This window comes from Gavialis gangeticus, unplaced genomic scaffold (assembly GCF_001723915.1).
Source record: "Gavialis gangeticus isolate Ggan-Ray unplaced genomic scaffold, GavGan_comp1, whole genome shotgun sequence".
NCBI lineage: Eukaryota > Metazoa > Chordata > Crocodylia > Gavialidae > Gavialis > Gavialis gangeticus.
In genome coordinates this window covers 192285940-192309651 of record NW_017729032.1, presented here as the reverse complement: position 1 = coordinate 192309651, position 23712 = coordinate 192285940, and the positions used below count along the sequence as shown (strand labels likewise).

The window sequence follows — 23712 nt, the reverse complement described above, 5'->3', positions numbered from 1 at the left end:
ATAGGCGACTCCATCCTGAGAGGTACAGAGGGTCCCATCTGTTCCCAGGATTCCTTGACACATGAGGTCTCCTGTCTTCCCAGAGTGAGGATTCAGGATGTGATGAAGATGATCTTGGCCATTATCCAGCACACTGATTACTACCCCATGGTACTAATTAATGTGGGCACTAGTGATGTGGCCAGAAGCCCAGATCATCTGATGAAGGACTACCATGCTCTGGGGGGGGCAAGCTGAAGGAGACAGGGGCACAGGTGGTCTTCTCATCTGTCCTTCCAGTGAGCAGATGTGGACGATACCATAAGACCTGCATCAGAGAGGTCAACTTGCGCCTTTGGGAATGGTGTCTCAAGGTGGGCTTCAGCTTCTTGGACCATGACCCATACTTCAAGATGAGAGACAAGTTCGGGTGGGATGGGCTTCACCTCTCCCCTAAAGGTAAAGCGTATGTTCTTTTTCAGGTTGGCTGATCTCCTCCAGCAGGCTTTAAACTAGGCTTATTGGGGGAAGGGGAGGATGAGGTCAGAGTGAGCCTTGGAACACCAAACCAAGTGTTGCCCACAAGAACAGCCCAGCCAAGACTGATGATGAACACACGAAATACCCAGGTAAGAGACAGGGGCCCAGATAGTCCTGGGATTAGGGGGGCAGTGCATACACCTTCAGGAGGTGTTAAATGCCTATATACTAATGCTTGTAGTATGGGAAACAAACAGGAGGAATTTGCTCTCCTGCTAGCTAACACAAACCCAGACATAGTGGGGCTCACCGAAATATGGTGGGATCCAACACATGACTGGGCAGTGAACATCAAGGGCTATAGGCTGTACAGGAGGGATAGAATAGGGAGGAAAGGCAAGGGTGTGGTGCTCTATGTCAAAGAACAATTCACATGCTCAATGAGCAGCACTGGGTCAGAGAAGCGGCAGACTGAAGTGCTCTGGGTCAGAATACAAGGGGGTCAGGGGGAAAGGGACTTAACGGTGGGGGTCTACTACAGACCACCCAACCAGGGAGAAGAGCTAGACCAGGAATTCTCAGGTCAGCTTGCGGAGGCAGTTAAGCCAAAGGATGTGGTCATCATGGGTGATCTAAACTATCCGGACATTTGCTGGGAAGAGCAGTCAGCCAGGTCTGACCACACACATAGGTTCCTAGTCATGTTACAGGACCTCCATCTAACCCAAGAGGTGCACAGTCCCAATGCCTTGTTAGACCTGGTCCTGGCCACAAGCGATGACCTGGTGAGGGGACTGTGGGTGCTCGATCACCTGGGCGATAGCGATCATCGCCTATTGGAATTCACCATCCAGCACAGGGTGGCAAAGGCCTGCAGCAAGACAGCAGCCCTGGACTTCAGAAGGGTGGATTTCATTGACCTAAGGAGACTAGTTGGGGAGGCACTGAGGTCTCAGAGGGGTGGTGAGTTGGGAGTCCAAGAAAAGTGGTTGTTCCTGAAGGGGATGATCCTCTAAGCCCAAAGGGAGGTAATCCCAACATGGATCAAAGGGGTCAAGAGTGCTCAAAAGCCCCCATGGCTAACCAAAAGCTAAAAAGGAGGACTACACCCAATGGAAGGGAGAGGCCATCACCAGGGAGGACTATACCTCCATTGCTTGGGATTGTAGCGGGGCTGTTTGGAAGGCCAAGGTGGAGATGGAACTGGGACTAGCAACCCGGCTCAAGGATAACAAGAAATCCTTTTTAAAAACATAGGGGGTAAAAAGAAGGTTCCAGGTAACCTGGGGCCTCTGCAGGACACATTAGGAAATCTGGTGGTCTCACCAGACAACAAAGCTAACCTATTTAACAATTTCTTTGCCTCCATTTTTTTGAGCAGGGACCAGGTCATCCCCTCCGCTGGGATCCCCAATGGTCCCAGGGGAGGCACAGCTAGGCCCAGGGTAAGAGAGGACCAAGTCAGGGAACTTCTGGTGGGACTGGATGTGTTCAAATCAGCAGGTCCTGATGATCTCCACCCCAGAGTGCTGAGGAAATTAGCAGAGGTTATTGTGGGAACCCTGCCACAGCTTCATGAGCACTTGTGGTGCTCTGGTGAGGTGCCAGAGACTGGAAAAGGGCTAGTGTGGTTCCCATTTTCAAAAAAGGGAGGAAGAAGGGCCCAGGAAATTATAGGCCTGTTAGTCTTACCTTGGTCCTGGGGAAGCTCTTTGAGAAAATTATCCAGGTGCAAATCTGCAAGCGGCAAGCAGGAAAATGTATGGTTGGGGCAACCAACATTGGTTCATTAGAGGCAGATCCTGTCAGACCAACGCGGTGGCCTTCTATGACCAGGTCACAAAATCCTTGGATGCAGGTGTCGTAGTGGACATAGTCTTTCTGGACTTGAGGAAGGCCTTCAACACTATCTCTCACCCCATTCTTGTTAAAAAGTTAGGAGATAGTAGTGTCGATGCCTACACAGTCAGATGGGTTGCCAATTGGCTGGAGGGCCACATCCAGAGAGTGGTGGTGGATGGGTCATTTTCGATCTGGAGGGATGTGGGCAGTGGGGTCCCCCAGGGCTCGGTCCTTGGGCCTGCACTGTTCAACATCTTCATCAGCGATTTGGACAAGGGGGTGAAAAGCACCTTGTTCAAATTCACAGATGACACTAAGATGTGGGGATTAGTGGGCACGCTAGAAGGGAGGGACAGGCTGCAATTGGATCTGGACAGGTTACAGGGGTGGGTGGATGAGAATAAGATGGGATTCAATACTGACAAGTGCAGGGTACTGCACCTAGGGAGAAAGAACCAGCAGCATACCTACAGGCTGGGGAACTACCTTCTCATCAGCACAGAGGCAGAAAAGGATCTTGGAGTCATTATAAACTCCAAGATGGAACATGTGGGGATGCAGTCAGGAAGGCTAACCACACCTTGTCATGCATCCACAGATGCATCTCGAGCAGGTCCAAGGAGGTGATCCTCCCCCTCTATGCAACACTGGTCAGGCCGCAGTTGGAGTACTGGGTGCCGCACTTCAGGAGGGAATCGGACAACATCGAGAGGGTCCAGAGGAGGGCCACTCGCATGATCGGGGGCAACAGGGCAGGCCCTACAAGGAGAGGCTATGAGACCTGCACCTGTTCAGCCTCCACAAGAAAAGGCTGAGAGGGGATCTGGTAGCTATCTATAAACTGGCCAAAGGATACCAGCAGGGAACGGGAGAGACCCTGTTCCCCCAAGCACTACTGGGAGTAACAAGGAATAATGGCTATAAGTTGATGGAGAGTAGATTCAGGCTAGATATCAGGAGGCACTACTTCACAGTCAGGGTGGCTAGGATCTGGAACCAACTTCCAAGGGAAGTGGTGCTTGCTCCTACCCTGGGGGTTTATAAAAGGAGACTAGATAGATATCTTGCTGGGGTCATTTGACCCCAGTACTCTTTCCTGCCATGGCAGGGGGTCGGACTTGATGATCTGCTCAGGTCCCTTCCAACCCTACCAACTCTGAAACTATGAAAGGATCCTGTGCCTTCTGAAAACCAGGGTCATACCAGTCTGGAGAAAGTGCATGGGAGGGCAGCAGTATGTAGACTAGGAGGGGAGGAACATCCACCAGCTACTCTGTACCATCCCCTCACACATTGGGGGAGGAGGGCAGGGTTTTTTTTCCTATTTCTCAAACTGCTCAGCTCCCAGTGCCTGGGAGCTGAGCAGAGGGAGCAATAACATAAGTTACCTGCCCACTTCTCATGAAAGAGTCCTGGTTTGAGAAGCTGGCAGGGACCTTCCTTTGTTGCTTCATTCTCCCTGGAAACAGGAAGACTGGGACAGCCCATGCTTTCCCCAGACCCGAATCTCCCTCTCCTCAAGAAAGCTTGAGGAGCAGGGCAGAAAGGAGTAGTTTCTTCATCTCTTGGAATCATTTTTAGTGGTGGAAATGTTACCCAGGTCCTAGGTGTACACTTTAATAATTGGAGTGCTAGGTATGAGAGACAAGGTTCTTTGGGTGAATCTGGTAACCTTTATTAGACCAAGATATGAGAGTCACTTCCTCCTCCTCCCAGTGTTTTGGCCAAAGCCGGATTCCTGTAGGACTGCTTCTAGCAGGCAAGATAAATGAAGAAATGCCTAGTTTGTCAGTGGCAGTTTAAGTATTGGATTGCCTGGCATGATCAGGACTCATGCTGTTATGGGCACTAATTTAGACAGTCAAGAATCTTTACTGGCTGAAATCTAGACAGCAGCAATACAGAAGTCAAGGAGCTTCATGGCTAGGTAGCAGCTAAATGGTTGATTTATACATGTTAACTAAGGGCGTGTGTAGACAAAACAGGGGCCCTAATTTGAAGCAGTGGGTTTTAAAAAACACGGCTTCAATTTTGGGTCAATTAAACCCCCGTGTTGTGCACACACCCTGCTGGCTTTCCTGCCTCTCTGGTGTGGAGAGAAGGGTGAGCTGCTGGTGGGCAGAGTAGTCCCTGGGCTGCTGGGTGGGGGCTGGTGCTCCCCTCTGTGCCAACGGTGGCCCCCACCCCTGCCAGTGGCACCTGCCTACAGGCACCACGCTTGGGAGGCCCAGAAGCACTGGGCCCCCACACAGCTCAGGCAGGAAGGCAGGCTCCAGCGGGGGGGTGAGGGTGGGTAGGGAAAGATCAGGCTGACTGGTTTTCTTGGGTGGAGCTGCTTTCCCGGGCAGCTGCCAGGCTGCCTGCAGGACTTCCTGCAGAGCTGTGGAGCTGCACAGAGCCCAGTGCTTTGCTCTGCAAATTTTCTACAGTGTCTGGAATTAATGTGCAATACGCTGCCAAGGTGTGCAAACACTGACACCATTAAAGTGGTGCAAAAGCATTTAGCTTGCTTTGAAGTGTCATGCACACATGCCCCTTGTTTCATCACACAAGGCCTAAGGTACAGAGTTAGGGACCTATGTTCCTTTTGCATTAACTTATTAATCTCTTTGGGTGCTTGTACACATGATAAGGACTTAATTCCCCAGGTTTTATTCTGTGCCCCCTAAATTGAAATTGTGGGGCATAGAATAAAGCCCTGAGAACTAAACTGTTTCAATTTTTCTGTCACATTACAGCAAGGGCCTGATCTTTTCTTTTGTTGTTGTTTTTATCAGAGCTGGAGCCTTCCCCCAGCTGGGGGATGAGCTGCTGGTGGGTGAAGTGGCCCCGGTCCTTCTCTCCATGGTGGTGGCACCCCCTGGAGTTGCCTAGGTGGACTGGGTGCTGCCCCAGCTCGGAGGCAGCACCTGGCTAAATTCAACTCTTTCCTGAGCCCACTGGGGCTTCCAGCACCCTGTGCACTCTCTCTGCCACCTTTCTGCTTCCTGAGACCACCTGGGAATGGACTAGTTTGACCCTGAGGTAGTGCGGGGAGGCAGCAGGAGATTGGATGGATGTGCTGGTACATGGAGAAGGCAGCAGGGATGGTGTATGGGGCTCTAGAACCCCATGGAACTGAAACTTCCCCAAGCCCACCCAGGCTTCCAGCACCCCGTGCACCATCCCTGCTGCCTTCTCCAGGTGCCAGCACACCCAGCCATCCTTCTGCTGTCTCCCCATGCTGTCCCAGGGGCAAGCCAGCCCATTCCCAGGCAGTCCCAGGCATGAACGCTGCATGCCCCTGGGGGGTATGGCGAGCTCCCGCAGGTGGTGGTGGTGCTGTTGGTAGCGTGAGTGTGGTGGCGGCAAGCAGCGAGCTCCCACATGCAGCCGCAGCGCTGCCGGTGGTGGAGGGGTGGTGGGAAGCACCGACCAATGGTTGGCAACCACCCACAGATGCTGCTGGTATCATCGGCGCCAGTCAGCAGTGATAGGGGACTGCCCACGGATGCCACCACTGGTGTCAGCAGTGGGGTGGGAGGGCGAACAGTGACTGCCTGCAGGCGCCGCCAGCAGTGTCAGCAGCACTTTTTTGCAGGGGGTGCACCGTCAATCTCAGGGGGTGAACGTGCACCCACGTGCACTCCCTATGCATCACCAATGGTCCCAGGCAGTAGGAAGGTGCTGGAGGCAATGCATGGGATGCTACAGACCCCAGCAGACTCAGGGAAGAGTTGGATCTGGCTGGGTTGTGCCTCTGAGCTGGGGCAACACCCAGCCTGCTAGCAGCCCACCTGGGTAGCCATGAGGGGGCGCCGCCACCATGGAGGGATGGACTGGGGCCACAGGCAGGCTCTGCCAGAAAAAAAAAAAAAGAATCGGGCTCCTTGCTGCTTCTGCCTGCGGAAGCTTATAATACTAAGAGAGGTGGCCTCATGCTGAATGGTTGTTATTAAATCAATTACTAGATAATACCTGACTCGTGAAGTCTGTCCCTCTATATTTTCAAAACACTGGACAAACACTTCTAAGTATGCTTGTGATGCAGGTAAGCAATGGAATCCCTTTTTTCAAAAGGGAAAAGTGGGATACATAGGTGAAATAACTTGACCAACTCAATCAAATTCACATGCTAGTTAGAGGCAGAGCTAGCCCAGAACCCTGGATTTATGAGCAACCATCCTCAAATTTAGTTATTCTTATTGTTACCAACTGAAGTGGACACTGGCTGTATTGTAACCTATTTGCAAGCAATTTTCAGTGTCCCAGAGCAGCTAATGTTCTCAGCCTTTACAGAGTAAGAGGCTTAACAATTTAAATAAAAAAGATAATACAGTACAAAAATACAATACAAAAAAACAGGTTTTGTCACTAATTACTTAAATAGGTCTTTCTGGGAATGGTTTTTGTTTAATAACTATTTTTCTTTTTTACTTCCTTTATGATCACAGTTATACTCTACAGTACATAGAATTTATTCTGTTTTAAGCGAACCTGCAGCAGGAGTACCACAAGTAGCACAGGCAGCACACTTGGGGAGGATACATGGCTAATTTGTGCCAGGCCTGCCAATAAGGTTGGCCCCCACTGTTTTAACCTATTTTTATGTGTTTAGTGAGCACTGTAGACTTAACATCTTGACTGGTTTATATGGCTGAAAAAAACCCAAAAGCCAGCAACTTAGAAAAGTATTTAACATTTGGGAAACATTTCTTCTTAATTTATAACCAGTTATTGATTGTTCTATGGGACTACATTTTCAGAAAATAACAACAGATTCCTAGCAGAGACTAAATGCAAGTCTAAACAAGGAAACCTAATGCAGAATGTTGCTATGGTGACATACATGAAACAAAGCAAGCTGTGCAAAACTTCCCCTGCTAGGAGGCCTGAGAGACTTGGTAGAATTTTTATCTGCCATGGTTAATTTCCCATTTTGCTCAAACAGTTGTCAATGTGCAAAGTATGTAGAAGGCTTGTAACAGGTACATTTTGCATCTTACAGACACAATAGGGTCATTTTTCAAACCACCATTTCAGAATCACTATGATTTAAAACAAAACAAGATAAAACCAAACCAAACTCCAAACTTTTAGCTATTTCTAGCTTTTTGGTATTTGTGATGATGATGATAAAACTTTTTGAACACTGTTTCGTGAGCATGTCATTGTGAGGCCATAGGCTCTGGGTGGTTTGCCATTCTTAAAGCTCTTTCAGGGAGGCAAGGGAACAGAGTGACTTTGCAAAGTTTAGTCCATGCAATTAAAGGTTAGCAGTTGAAGAACTCCTCAGTGGGGATGTTCTATGTAGTGTTACAATCTTACAGCTACTGCTGACATGAAAAGGCAACAGAAAGGAAAAAGAACATAAAAAATGACCTAAAATCAACAAATCATTGTCTTTAAATTCATTCAAAATTCTTCCAGTAAAATTCGTTATCTCATAAGTTAATTGCTCTGTTAAAGATAAATTGTGGTGTTATAACTATTTACTGAATTTATCACATGGATTCAAATATTTCTGAATTAGCTATACCTGCTAGTAATAGACCAGCAGTGGGGCAGGTATACCTAATTCAGAAATATTTGAATCCATGTGATAAATTCAGTAAATAGTTATAACACCACAACTGACTGGCTTACACTCCTTTCCCAACTCAATACCTGCAAGAATAAATGGCAGCTAATGCCCCAGACAGATCATTTGTTTATTTGTATGTTCTGACCTCTTAAATCTGAAGAGGTATAATAGTGGCAGAGAATGGCCATGATGCATGACTGTCCAAGTAGTTTGTGATGGATAGGAGACAAACATACCAGTTAATTATTTATGATAGTTTGCCCTGTAATCTGTTTTTGAATTTATTCAAGCTTGTCATTTGACAAAACAAAAACTAGAGGAGGGACTACTGCCTTAATGTAAACTGGCATCCAACAAGCAGTTCAGAAGCATGTAAGAAAGTAGCATGTTAACCTCTAATAATAGTACAATAAGGATGGGAAAGCATGGATATTGGTCCTGAACTTTCATTCCTTACTAAAGTCAATTGTAGCCCTTAAGCCTTGAAGAGCCCTACAGCCTATAAAAAGTATAGTACACTCTAGGAGGTAAAGTGTACAAGCGGACTGGAAGGCTTGTTTAGCAAGGTGCTCTCTGCCTCTCTCTAATTTTCTCAGTGGGAGATTTTTAAAGCCATTAGTTAGGCCCAAATCACCTGACATCCATGAAGAGAGAAAAAAAGAAGAACTTTAAAAGGTCCTCACTGATCTCCCTCCAAGTGTTACATTAACTACAACATTTTAGAACTAAAAACCCTGCAGAATGGTGAGTTAGAAAAGGCAATAACATTCTTGGTGTGGAATGATCTAGGAGTGAAACATACTGTCAGTAACTGTTCTAATATTGGGGTTTATTTCTTACAGAAAATGAATAAAATTATATTGACAATAGCTTCCTACCACGTTACCCCTACTAACATTTTATGGGTTGCTATACTATTGAGTCATTAAATGCACATTCTATATAAGCATTATTAAAAGACTAGAAAACTGCCTGTCAAGAATGATGGGTGGGGGGGAGGGGGAGGCAGGCAGGGACAGAGTGCTACCACCCACCACCCCATGCTGCCACCACCTCCCAGGAATGGGGGTGGGGTGGGGTGGGCAGGGAGCTTGCCCTGCCATCCCCTTCATTCCCCTCCACTAGCACCCCATGCTGCCGCCACTTCCACTATCCTCACCCCCCCTCCCCGCCCCCGGTCCTGCTCCTCAGAGGTGGTGAGGCACCATCATGGCAGTGGGCACAGAGGGGATGGAGCAGGGCGGCAAGGCCAGTGCTGCTGGCCTCATCCCCACACTCCATCCCTGCCATCATGGCAGTGTTCTGCCGCCTCCAAAGAGCAGGATCAGGCCAGCATTGCCCCCTCCATCCCTGCTGTCATGGCAGCACTCCACACTCTGATTGGTTGTTTTACTAACCAACCACAGTGCTCCAAGAGTGTTACGGACAGACGGACAGATGGACTAAGCCCTTTATTATATAAGTATATAATTTTACTGTTTCTATTCCAGTGATAACAATAATTAAAAATGACTTCTCTGGTTCATATGATAGGCTTTCATAGATGCAGGGAAACAAAAGGAAACCCTGCCTTTCTATAGATTACTGTCTATAGGAAGGTACAAATGCAAGATCATTACAATGCTCAGTAGCTATGTTCAAAAGCCAACTATTTACCCCTTTTATGTAGGAGAACACTGGCATGTCTGCGTCCATTTCCATTTTCAACATAACACGAGTAATTTCCTAGGTCTCCTTCCTCCACAGAATCAAGAATTAATGAGATGGACACTTCTTGTTCCCCAAGGTGTTCCTTGAGAATTCTACAAAGAAAAAAAAAGTACTGTCATAGGTTTAGCTAAAACTGTGACATAATAATTCTATTCACAATTCGCAATTGTATTACTTCAGATCTGGCTATAGTATTAAATTATATCATGCGATTTTCTCCCTTACCCCTAATGAGGAGTTTTGGTTTTAGTCATACTAATGAATGTTGCAAGTATTTGTCTTCTTTAAGCAGGATACTGGATGCTCTGACAATACATTGAAAGTTTAGAGGGATATAATTTTCTTACAATAATGGAACTAAAAACTGATCTAAAAAGGTTACAAGAGTTATTTTTAGACCTATGGTAGCACTAAACATCTGGATGAAACATTGGTTTTGTTCAAAAGCACTTGTCAGCAATCTTTATGATTTCATGGAGAAGCAACTTGGCCATGCTGTGGCAAGAAAAATCATTACTTGAGATGCTAATGATCATCATGGTTCTTGTGTAGATTTAAAAACCACTAGGAAGAGCAAACAAATGATGGAGGCAAACACATCCTGGGTAAAAGCCCATTTTGTCACCATCTTTTCTGTATTTCACACTCCCCTTTACCATTCCCAACAATAGTGTTAATAGTCTTGAAGAGCAAGTAGGAAATTACTTGAAACTCTCATCATCACCACCACCTCACACCTGGCCAAAATAAATGAAAAGCACTGTTAAGAGTCCTCTCTGAACCAACATAAAACAAAGAAGCTGTAAAGAGGCTTATCACCTCTTTAAACATTTTAAGTCCTAACTGTCTAGGTGAAAGGCTGTGGGGAGGCTTTAAATGAGAAATATAGTACAGCAGAGTTCTATGCAATTTGGCATATTGGGACTCAGCTCCATAGAATAGTCTTGGAGTACACTGAGGTGAGACATTCTTGACTTCATGTAGCCCTTGCACATGGAGTGGAATATGACAGGAATAATCTTTAATGTCTGCATGGTGCTCTTGGTTTGCCGGTAAGATTTTCTCTCTTACTTTAGTTTGCCTATGCTTATTCTGGAAAATTAGACAGAATAAACAAAGCTGGTCCCCTTTCTATAAAGTAGCACACACTTTAGTGAAGAGAGATGGAATTTAAAAACAGCTAACTTCTGACATGGTCAGAAAAGTTATGGTCAATAACATGCCTACAGTAATTTAGTAAGGGGTCCTAAAGTAATGTATACTGGTATATTGATATGTTAAGTATATGCAAACAGCATATTGGGTCATATACTAAAAAGGTTCCTTTCAGATATGAGTAGGCACTTTATAATAATATTGTATGAGATTTTGTAGTATATTTGAACCAGAGCATCCTCAGTGGAGGCATACTTTGTTCTTAATCCCAGGCTAACGCAGCACTTTTAAACTATAAAATCCCTTCCTAGCTCCACTGTAAAACCAGAGACATTGCAGGCCAAAATATCCTTTGAATACAATTCCTTTCTGAAATAATATGAATAATAATATTTAGAAACAAAGGCCTGACTTAAACATTAACACTATTATTTTAGGCTCTGTGACTTCATAAAAAAATGTATTTATTTGTGGGCCTTGTTCTGGATTTATTTCTATAGACTGCTTCTTAATAACATTTTTTGGGGGTAAATATTACTGTTCTGTTACTCAACAAAGTTATTATGTGAATTCAGACGTTACATTAGCAAACTCTTGTGTAAGTTGTTGTAATTTATAGTGTTATAACTAGGATCAGATCTTACCAATAACAGCATTTCCCCATTCCTCCATCCTAAATAGTCAGCGTTAGTAAAGGAACAGAAAGGTTGATGACCAGGTGAAGGACCATTTTCTCCACCCTGTTACATCAGTCTCATATTGTGTATTCCACTGATGTCATAAGAGTAATGGTTACATAAAACTGGTGTCACATGCAGGAGAATCAGGCCTATAATATTTCCGTACTCATGTTAGTAATAAAAATCTGTTCCTTCTCTTTAAATAGTGCTATAATCACTATCAGAAACAAATACTGAAAGAGGACACATTCTTCTTTTTACCTAATATCACTTTCCCAGACGCGATTTTCATCTAAATCTTCAATAAATTTCTCTCCTTTCATCCAGTAAATTAAAGGACTGACATCTCCACTGTATCCAAAGAAAGCTCGGCAGGTTAGATTAGCAGAACTGCCTGTTACAAAGAATTAAAGAGAAATTTTATTACAAAATATATGAAAATATTTAATGTTTGGATAAGCTGTTAGCAACTGCTTTGCTTGCTCATATCAGATTATGAAACATATGGATTTGCAGATACAGTTTATGACTTGCTAATTTCTAACCCTTATTTAACATGTTACCTGGAAACAAACAAACAAAAGAAGCACTGTTGTATAGGTATAGGGTCCAATCCTGGGTTCTTTCAGGCTAGGTACAGACATTCAAAAAGCCTGAGGCACATTCAAACTAATTTATACGGGTTTCTCTAAGTGGACTGGGATAGTCTGGGAGGGAAGAGAACACAAGTGTGCCCTTTGGGGGGCGGAGGGGGCATGCAGGCTGCCTGCATTGGCCAAGGTGAGTAGGTTGGGGTGCTCCCGCACGTCTCCTGGCAGGCTGCCAGAGAATGCTGAGCGCAGCCAGCAGCTGGCCACCCCTGACTGGCCGGCACAGCCCCTCACCCCAGTCCTGCTGCCTGCCAGTGGTTGGCTGTCAGATGCAGCAGGTAAACAGTGAGGGAGGAAGCAGAGTCAGGAAGGGGGAATGGAGGCCCCCACTGCATGGACCTGATTCTGGCCTTGGCCCCCACAGACACAGATAGTAGTATTCCCCTCACCCCCTTGCTTGGCTGAGGCTGTGGCTGTGTCCCTCCCCTCACTGCTCCGTTGTAAAGGGACACAGATGCAGGGAAAGACACCAAGATTTCTCCCCTGACACACACTGTTGCTGACAGCTGGCCAAAGGCAGGAGGTGGGGATGGGGACAGAATGGGACAAGTTCCAGCACACTCCTCTGCAAGGGGAGGTTAGCAGGGATGCCAGTGGACATCAACCTAACTTAAGTTAGGAGGGGATCTGGTACAGAGGATCGACAGACAGGTTTAACTTAAGTTGCTTAAGTATGATACCACATCGATCCAGGTCTCTTAGACTGGGTTCCACCATTTTTAAACCAGTCTATGTACGTTGAACTTCAGTTCCGTAGCAGATTTAAACCAGTTTGCAATCACTTATAAATACTGGTTTGCGTGTAATGTCTGTACCTGGCTTTACTCAGAGTTTGGGTTTTACAAGGGATGTAGGCTCCAGTCTGTGCAATTATGATATTGTGCTGGTTTATCCAATCTAAAAATAGAATAGACACCTGGACCCTTTCCATGTATTTCTATTAAAATAGGTAAACGGAATGTAAAGCAGACTCTCAATCAAATCTGTATTAAGGTTATAGCACTTACTGCAGAGAGTACTATGCAAATAGAAGCATATGGAAAAGTTTCTGTCAAGGTTTATTTTTGACAAGTTCTGTTTCTAAGAGACTGCCATTAAAAGTTAAGGTTCTCATTCCCTTTTTGGTTACCCTTACAAAGAATTCTTACTCAATAAACCCTAAAGAATAATATGTATGCACTTATTACCTACCTTGAAAACATACTTTAACATGTAAACACAAATTTTTACATTTTATTAGGTAAATAGGGCTAACGTTGATGTAGGGAATTTAATACTTAATCCTGATTTGCTTGATTTTTATTGTGTGCTCTTACCATTTCATTAATCTACTACTACTACTTTTTAAAAATTTCACTTCCTGCCTCAAATACTTCACGTATGGCTGTCTGAAAATGACCAACTGATAACACCAATTAAAGTCAGACCTACTACAAAAACACATTATGCAATATTACTGTTCAGTTGTGCAAAGGCTTAACAGATATCAGCTCTTCAAAACCAGTGTTTTCCTCTCCATTGTGACTTGATGTCAAAATATGCAGAGTAAGTAGCTCCTTCTCTAATGAGAGGAGTATTTTCACCGAGTCAATTCAACCCTGCATTAACATTAAAAACTTTCTGTTTTTGGTCTTGGGTCTCTAGGAAGGAACACGAAAAGCAGAAAAACTAGTAGCATTAGTACTGGCCAAAATACTGTCACCTTGAACTCTCTTGAGGTTCCAAAACATCAAAGGAACTTCTTATAAAGTGAGATACTACTTTTCATGTAAGAGGGCAGGAGGATGGGAGACAATCAGGAAATCAATAAATATATAAAGTGAATAAACATTTGCACAGCTTATTAAGATTTTAATTTGGAAACAAATGTATACTACTGTATAATACAGATGGATAATTATTAACTAAGCGTCCTATTATTGGAAATGATTTGCAGTCTTCTGTAAAAAGCATCTGGCTTCCACACCTGGCTGAACTAGTAACAATCCCTATCACACAAACAACCAATATGCTTGCAGTCTAAATTTACATTTTTAAGGCAAGAATTATATATTACGTTCTTCAGCTATTTGGCAATTACATTCCTGTTGGCTATTATGTGAAAGCTCACCTTCACTCAATATCACATGCTACAGAGCACCTTGTTCCTAAAGCAAGGACAAAAAGAGTCATTAAGATATTGCTAGCTTCCACTTTTGGATACCACATTTACTTGAATCTAAGACGACCCTGACTATAAGATGACCTCACAATAATTAGATTCTATATGTAGAAGATGTATAAATTTACTACCGTTTTTCAGGTATAGAATCTAATTATTGGAAGTTTGCTTTGATTTTGTTGCTTTCTCACTGCTACAGCTAGGAAGATAGATCGGGGGTGGGGGGGAGGGTAAGGTAGTCTCCTTATCCCTTCCAACTTCTTTCCCCTGCAGTCACTCCCTCCACTCTTACTGTCAGACCCCACTCTCCCTAAGCACATGGAAGAAAGGGGCAAATTTGAAAACACTGGTCTTGAAATAAACCTTCCTGTAGTAATTTGCATATAGGCAAATTACTATGGTTGCCCATAAACTTAGTTCATCCAGAATTAATACATTTGACCTTTTTGGAACTTCTACAAGCTTTAGCACAAGTACTCCATAAACACACATTTCACCAGCACTTTTGTACCTACTTATATAGTACAAACTATGCATGATAGTCCAAAGCCAAAGGGCTTGTGATTTACCACATAGTTAACTGGGTTGGGCCCCAGCAGAATCAACAGTGTTTCAAGCCATGGTGACCCCATAGCTCAGTACTGCTTGGTATTCATGTGTAGTTCAGATAACTGCCCCCCTACCCACAAAGGATTGATGTGCTAATTACCGCCCCTGCCCACCGACTGGAACTGGATGTCCATCATGAATCCTGAGATGCTCCAAAAATGTATATGTAGAGGAGGCACAGGGTAACCTGGTCCAGATCCACTTCATGGAAGGACGGGCCACACCAACCACATGTGACAGGCTGAGAGATAGAGTGCCTCTCATCTAGAGAGATGTTTGGTGATGTTTGGCAGACATTTAAGGCTGGTAAAGAAACAGGAATCATTGGGAATGGGAAAGAAAGGTACAGCTAATCTGTGGGAGTGAAGAAGTAGTAAAAATATATGCTACGTAGTGGCTCACCATGACTTGAATAATAGCCAACACTGAGGGGAACTGCACACTATGGGCACTACCATTTACCTCACACAGATGAGCTCCAGTAACCTCTCCTTGTGGTAGGTTCCCATCAACATCTCAGCCTTTTTGGCTAAAAACCCTTTGGTTATCTTCACCTGCCTGCCATTCAACGGTGCCATCCACTACAGGAACTACAACAGGAGGTGTCAACACTACGGCTATGAGGCAGAAACTCTCCCCCATGTACTGCATGCCTACAAGCCCCGTGCCAGAGTGTGGCAATTCTGCCACAATGCTGCCCAGGACTGACTGGCAAAGACTATCCTGGCCTTAGTGGGGACCATGTCCATCAACTGCACCATCCCAAAATGTGACAGCCAGCTGCACCTGGACATAGGTATGACTGACAAGGACAGCAAGTGCATCATGATGGTGGATGTCACCAGCCTGTTAGAGAACCTGTTAAAAGCTTTCATTGAGGTATGAAAGTGAAACAGAGAGAAGTACCAGCCACTGGCAGACACCTTGAGAAGCTGGCAATACAATGTAATGGTTGAGGTGCTGATCATCGAGGCACTCAGAGCATAGGACTCCAGCAATGAGAGTGTCCTGCAGGCCTGCCATGTATCCCCCACCACTATGACAAGCTGTTGTGGTACTTTATGGTATCCAACACCATCCAGTGGTTAAGGGACATCTATGTAGAACACATCATAGGACAGCAGCAGTACAGGGACCCCACCACACCAACAGCTGGAAGTGACAAAGAGGGGAATACCTGACTGCCCCTCCTCCCTCCCTCCCCTGGCCTGGCTGCACTGAATCACCTCCAAGGACTTTTAATCCTGGACTCTTCCCCACCCCTGCAATTGTATCCCACATGTTGTTATTTGTAACAGTATGTGTTCTCCAAACCACCTCCCTATTACAATGTGGTATTGTTGTGAAGGGTCTCCTGTATATTCTCTGCTGTATAAGCATCATGCCCCCTCATTCCCTTTCCCCCTTCCCACCCCTGGGCTTGGTTGTGTGTTTTCTATGTAACTCAGTTACATTCCCACTCCTACCCCCACCCTCTACAATGTACCCTTCTGCCCCCTTGGGTCTTTTAGTATTTCCTTGTGCTTTGAAGTTTTCATTTGAATTTAACATTTTCTAATAAATTAAATTTTTGGCACCAAGTGGGGGCAGGGGGAAGGGTTTCTCCAGGCCCAGTGCCAGCTCCTTGTGGAGGGAACACCCACTCATTTTTAAGGGCCAAACAAAAAAAAGTTCCCCTCAGTAAGTTTGCCAACATGGGCAATGTTTTATAATCATTGGTTTTGAAGAGCTGATATTTTCAAGGTAGGGAATAATGCTTTAGTTAAAGCATTCCCGCCACCATTTTGGAATGTGGGGACACTGAATACGCATGCTGGAGAGGCTGCCAGAGCATGCTAATTAGCTCACTCCAGGAGACTTGCTGCAGACTTGATTAATTGAGTCTGCTTCAACATATGCTAATTAGCATGCATCAAAGCAGATCTCTGTTATGTGTATAGGCACCCTCTGGTATCATCCAATACTATTTTAGAAGAACAAGTGCCATGGCCACTGCAGCATTTTGAACCATGGCCACTGCAGAATTTTGGACTTTTCTTGGAACTCTCACACCATATGAAGACTCAGTCCAACCCATTTTAGCTTTTGAGAGCTGATAAAATCACAGCCAGAGGGAGCTTGTTTGTAGGCCAAATTATTTCTGAATCATCAAGATTAGGCTTCACAGGCACTAAACCATAAAAGCCTGCTATATTCCTGCAGCTATAAGGTATCTATGGAGCTGACACTTGTATATAGTTAGCCCCTAAGCCATTTATAGGTGCATATTGAGGTGTATATGTTGATTTTTCTTTAAGTAAACACTGTGTTTTGTTAGGGGAAGGGGGGAATGTCACAAAGATAAAGTTAAAAAGATTGCAGATTTTTCCTCATTAATTTTTACACACACAAAATATTATGCACATAAAATATTTAAGCATATTTAAATACAGATTTCAAAGTTTCTATCCAATATGAAATATTTACACACACAAGATAAATTAGGAAAGGTGTACTTTCACTTACTAATACTGTGCAGATTACTGTTGCTGAGAAAGGGCTATCAAGATACTAGGTATTCACCTGTAAATTCATCTATGCTTTCTAACATGGCTTCACAATTAACCACTGGGAAGGTCATTAGCAGGATTCTTGTGACCAGCCACTAAAACTGATGACCTTGCTTGTTACCTGGAACTAACAGCTAAGTATAAGGAGGGGAGAGGAAATTCAACAACTGGGCAATGTCAATATCACTAAGGGGTGTTTGACCCTTTGGTCTCTCAGAATTTGATAGCAGCAGACATTCAAATAATTGGCAAACACTGGGGGGGCTGCATGTGGGGAGAAGGGAATAAAGGTTCTGAAGTCTCATTCAGAAAGGCAAATTAGGATACAAAAACATTCTGGAGGAATGTCACGTCCATTTTTATGGTTGCATTCATGTGGTACTGAATCAATTTCATAGCATGCTATAGAGCCCCTGGCATTTGCTGCTACTGGAAAAGCATTATTTTGGAGCTGGGGGGGGAGGGATTGTTTGACTTGATGGATATGGTGGTCTTACCAATTTTGGGGACTGAAAAGTGGAATGTTTTAAAATATTTTTAGAGCATGTAGCCTATTAGATAGGCACCACCTCAGCAAATTTTAATAAGTAAATTAAAACTAGGAGAAGCGTTCCTTCCTGTGTTAGCCATAATTTTATAAAAGAACTACTGAGCTTGTAACTATGGAGGCAAGAATTTTTGTGGGCGATACCTTTTATTGGACCAACTACATAGTTGGGAGGGACACAGACAAACTTTTGGTCACCATGTAATCCAACTACCATTTTTTAATTATGGGTAGCCTTGGTTGTTATTATTTTGTAAGTTTTTTTATTAAACATTGAAGAACTGAAAACTGCATTAAAAATAATGCAGATTTGACAATTAGTGGGTATGTATGCTTACTACGAATGCCCCCAAATTTTAATTTAGTGGAAATGCAGCATTATTTCAATGTTATGGTCTAACCTTTTAAGGACTTTAAATATATAATTTAAAGTCACCAGTGGGAGATTCATGTATCTGTCTATCTCTGTCTAATTTGTTGCAATTTGCAATGCAGTCAAAAGGTAATTCTGTCTCCATTTGGGTTCCCAGTAAATACTGGCTGCTTGAGGTTTCCCTATAAAGGTCCACAATAGAAGAGCAGAATCCCCCAGTAGCAAAGATGACTACAGAGAGGACAGGGAGAAAGAGAGAGAGAAATAATTAAACAGAAGGTTTTGTGCCTTTTAGCATATTCTATTTTCCCCCTTAAAATAATAACAAAAATTACATTTAGTGCAACTACAGAGCAGCCAGCATCAAGGATGTTTTATCTTTAGTGCTGAGGATTAATATGCTCATGCTGCCCTGAGTTTATTTCTGTAAAATACAAAGTAAATTGCATTCAACATTTCTGCAGCTTCCTAGGACAAAGATGCACTGTCAGCTCTAGCCAACTGGGTTCAGACTGATGCACTTTGAAATTGATCAAAAGCTCTTTACTATCTAAAATTGGAAGCATTTTCCTTATACTGAATGCTTTCTAACAGGCCAGAATACAAGGAGGACCTTCCAATAGTCTTCACTCCCAATTGGTAAGTCGTCCCTGCAGTCACAGCATTTGTCTTTTAATGGTGTAGTTTTTCTATAATTAGCAATGGTTTGGACATTTTCTTTTCTATCTGATGTTATGGTAGTTTTTCTCCACTAGAGGACACTGTCTGTCTTTTCTACACTCACCCTTTTTTAATTAAAAGAAACTGTCCCGTGTATAAGCTCTAATTAAAAACATCAGCATCAGAGAACCTGCTAGTTGCAATTAGAAAATTCTGACTGTTATGTGCTTGAGCAAAATGTCATCTTGTATGGGCAGTTTAAATTGTGTTTGCACCATTAGTCATACATGTTAAAATACACTGTGATGGCATCCATGTTATACTTTGATTTGACAGACTCTTCACTGAAGGACAACCTTTTGTGTGGGAAGTACTGATTAAGTACCTCAAAGGTGTCTGGCATAACAGGTGTGTTACATAGTTATAGCCAGCAACTGGGGCCATTTTAAGTGGTGCTAAACATGAAAACAATGTCACTTCACAGTGCGACCAGTACAACAGATAGAGATACCACAGTACAAAGGCAAATGTTCTATTTATTTTTTACATAGCGCTGTTTAATATAGCGCTGTTTAAAGCACTCACTCTCCTCTTTCCCACAGACACACCCATATCCATAGCATTTATTATTATAATTTCCCACTAATATTAAAAAAATGGGCGCTAAATATAAAGCCTGTTAAATTCCCCAGTGCTAATATAGGAGGTCGCTGGCAACAAACCAAAATCAGATGTTTTGGATCTGATTGTTTTGCCATCACCTCTCCAAAGCACAAGAGGCAAAGCCAAACCACACAGGCTTCCCAACAAGCCTCACATTCAAAGCAAGTTGCTATTGTAAAAAAAAAAAATGCCAACAAGAATAAATTAAAGTCATGTGAGGTTTAATCATGTTTTAAACCAGGACTGTCCAACTGGTGGCTTTCAAGAGGTTAATGTGCAGGCCCCGAGCTCCTATAAACCTGCCACTGCCCCTATCATTACAGCTACAGCAATGACCAGAGTGTTAGGGCTTCCCCACTGGTGGAAACCCTCCTCTGGTTTCCATTGTATGATCTAGCTGGTATGGCACAGCCTACAATCCTTCAGAAACCTGGAGTAGCTTTGCAACCTGATGCCATGGGGGCATGGGAGAAGCCTCCCCCATGCACTTGTGGGAAGCCTCCACCTGTGTGCTTGGTGCACAAGGGTGGGAAGTGCTAGCTAGCCTGTGTATAGGACATAGCCTTGGGGGCTTATGGTCTCCCACTAGTATGGCTCCTGCCTCATAGGCTGTACAGCCCTGGCTGCTTGTTGGTCAGCCCTGTTTAAGACAATTTCATCCCTTGAGAATGCTCTATTGGAAGAAATACTACTTCCTGCCTTACTTCAGTAAAATTTAATTTACTGCAATGCTGCCTTCTAGTGTTCATATGTAGATTCTCTTTGTTTAGGCTCCTGACACATGTTCATTTACACACACCATAGCATCTGTTCCAAAATTCCAACTGTTGCTTCTATTGCCATACCACAGGTACAGGGCAGGAGGTGCAATTTTGGGATCAAGGATCAGATCCCAATTATACCCTTTCAACTTGCCAGTGAAGGAGGAACCCAGGTGCGTGTTCCCAGGCTCCTTCCACACTGGCAAGTTGAAAGCTGGGTGCCCACAGGTCCAGGGCCAGGGCTGACAACCAGCTGGAGTTGGTCCAAAATATTAGTGGTCCCAGGGCCAGAGCTGACAATCAGTCAATTGTTGGCTCAAGGAAGGGAGCCAGCAATTGGCTGTCAACCCTGAACCTGGCCCTACCATGTGTTCAATTTAAGCTGTCATATAAATCAGCCATAGAGTACATTTTATACAGAACATTTTTATGGCTGGTTTGCCATTTTATGGTGCCATTATTTGGATGCATTTGTAGCAATCTTGCTAGTTATGCCCCCATTAACACATTAATTGTGGCATAAATGTAACATGTAGATGGGCATTAGAGATTGCTAAATACTTTAACATACTCTGTAGGTATCATGTTAGGTCAAATTATAGTACGCTTGCTCAATATTGGCAATATTTTCTAATGCACTAAGCATAATATTAAGGGGCCTAGAAACACCTAAATTGTAATCCCAGGACTAAAAGTGACTTTTTTGATATCTGTGGCAAGTTATTCAATCACTATGTCTGAGTTTTCCATATCCATTACAGTGTGTGTGTGTGTGTATACACACACACACACACACACATCCATATACAGTATGGAGAGAGAGATACATATACACACACACACATGCGCACGCACACACACACACACACACACACACACATATATATATATATAACCTTTCTTGCACTTAGAGTTCTGTACATTGAAATTTTAAAATGATATATCAAGTGTTAAGTATTATGATTACACCATATAATGTGATGCAAACCTGGTATAAAATAGCTAGGTGCACTTAGTGTTGGGGTTATTTCACGTCCTTGAGGCACCAGCAAGGGTACAGTGGTACCTGAAAGCTAGTCTATGTCCCTCCTAGTTGCATACCCAATAAAATATATCACCTGGATGCAATTACATGTTTACGTAGCATATTTAACAGCCTTTCCCCAATTTTGGTAGAGTACCTCTGCTAGGACATTGACTTTTGTCTGTGGAGAGGCCTGGATCCATTCCTAATTCATTTCCCTGGGCTGGGGTTTAAATTTAGAATCATATATACCCATCAGTCTACAGCAGATTTCTCACAGACATTTGTTAGCAGTCTCCTCAAAGAACAAGCAAAAAATATGTTTTTAAAGTGATAACTGAGATTTTAGTTCTCAGTATTTATTAGGGCTGGTCAGAAATTCATATTGTTGCTCATAATTTTTTTTTTACATTGAAAGCAAACAACTGAAAGATCTGAAAGGACTTCTTCATTTTCTTTCTTTTTTGACAAAAACATCAACATTTTCTCTGAGAAGTAATATTTTCCAGGAAAAATCATTTAAAGTTCAGAAAGTCCTATTTTCTGTGAAGACAATCCTACTTAAAAAAAGATTAGGTCAGTTTTATTATCTGTTTTTTTCATTGTCTTACTCAGTGAGAAAATGTGAGAACTACTGGGTGCGTACATACATTTGGGAGGTTAGATTGGATAAAAAATGGTCACCCGATCTAATTTAGTTTGCTCACGTGTGGACCTTACACTTAGATCCCTAGTTAGGTCCATCTAAGTGCCAAAATGTATAGACATTCCATGAAGGTTAGATTAGGCAAAAATGGCCAGCCCAATCTAACTTAATTCCCATGTGAGGAGCACTAAATTAGATCAGGCGTGGGTTAGACCAATCAAATTGAATGTCTGTACAAGTTTGAAGAGCAGCTCTGGGACTAGGGAAACCCAGCCATGCCCCAGCCCTGGGGCTGTGCGTTTCCTACACCCCGCTGCCACTGGGTTATTTTTAGCCCTCCCCACAACCCTGACTCCCACCCCAGATGGACAACCCTCCCTCTCCACAGACAAGCTACTTTTCCCAAGCTCATCAACCCCTTTCCCAATCCTGCAGGATTAGAGAAGGCCTCCCTTGATCCTACCAACATCCCCATGAAGCCCACCAGTTCCCCAGATCTCTCCAACCCCAACCCCCCAGGTCCTACCAACCCCACCATGGACCCTGAAAACTCCCCTAATCCTACCTGTGCCTCCCCACTTCCAGACTTACTTAGGGCCTTGTTACATTTTCCACTGTGAGCTTCACAAATGTTGAGTGGCTTAGTGATAGCTTGAAGTTACACCTTCAACATGAGCAGCACATCTGTGAAGAATGCCTACACCTTAATGGAACAGAAGCTAGGTTATGTGGATCAAAAGATAATCCTGCCTTGGAGTGGCATAAAATTGAGCTACATAATGAGTTCTTCAAGCCAGTGCTTCTCAACCTGTGGGTCACAACCCAAAAGCAAGAATATATGAAAGGGTCATGAATGAACTTTAAAAATGGATTCTCCTTTAAAGGAGAAAAAAAGGTGACCTTTCACTTGCAGGCTGTCAGAGTTCCAGCCTGCAAGGGCTGCTTGGGGCCCCCCACACCACACACTGCAGGACTGGGGGCTGGAGGTGGGGCCAAGGGGTCTGGAATGTAGGGCACTGGGTTGGAATTGATCATCAATGTTTTCAAATGGGTCCTCCTACAGAAAAGTTTGAGAACCACTGCTTTAAGCCACTTAAAGATATTAATATGCAGACACTACAGGGAAGAAGCCACCAGAAGCCACCAAAAAGAAGATATAACCAGGCCCTTAGAGTAGGCTTCCTGCACTGTAGAAGGTCTGTAATCTACAATGATACAGTTTAAAGTAAATTGCAGGATTGTATATCTGATCTTGGAAATGGCTGGGCTGTTCAAAAGAGGAATCACAGTATTAGAGGGGTGGCCATTTTTTTACCCAATCTAACCTCCTAAACTTCTAAGGCTAAATACAGACAGTTAAAAAGCCTGAGGCTGAATCAATTCAATCTAGGCAGCTTCCTCTAAGCTGTGTAGGTTGAATTGATAAGCAGCTGAATTGACATTCAGTTTTTAATTGGGAAAGGCAGGGGCAGGCCTGCACTGATACAGGCCAATAGGCAGGGGGTGCTGAAGCACATCTTCAAGCCTGCTGGCCATTGCCAGCCCAGCCAAGTGTCCCCAACCCTTCTGCTGTCCCCCAACAAGGGGTTAAGGAGGCCCCTGTTCAGGTGCTGGCCCACCTTGGGGAAGCTGCCTCCTTAGGAGGTTTCCCCCAGCTTAG

At 43.8% G+C, this 23712-nt stretch overlaps 1 protein-coding gene across 3 annotated transcripts in view; it reads right to left on the bottom strand.

Moving 5' to 3' along the window:
- IL1RAPL1 (interleukin 1 receptor accessory protein like 1) overlaps nucleotides 1-23712 on the bottom strand; it is a 1649761-nt gene that overhangs the window by 74494 nt on the left and 1551555 nt on the right. For all 3 annotated transcript variants that reach the window (XM_019524638.1, XM_019524639.1, XM_019524640.1), the window contains 2 exons: nucleotides 11671-11803; nucleotides 9521-9666 (listed from right to left, as the gene is read on the bottom strand). In XM_019524638.1, coding sequence (XP_019380183.1) covers nucleotides 9521-9666; nucleotides 11671-11803 — 279 coding nt within the window. The remainder of the gene's footprint in view (nucleotides 1-9520; nucleotides 9667-11670; nucleotides 11804-23712) is intronic.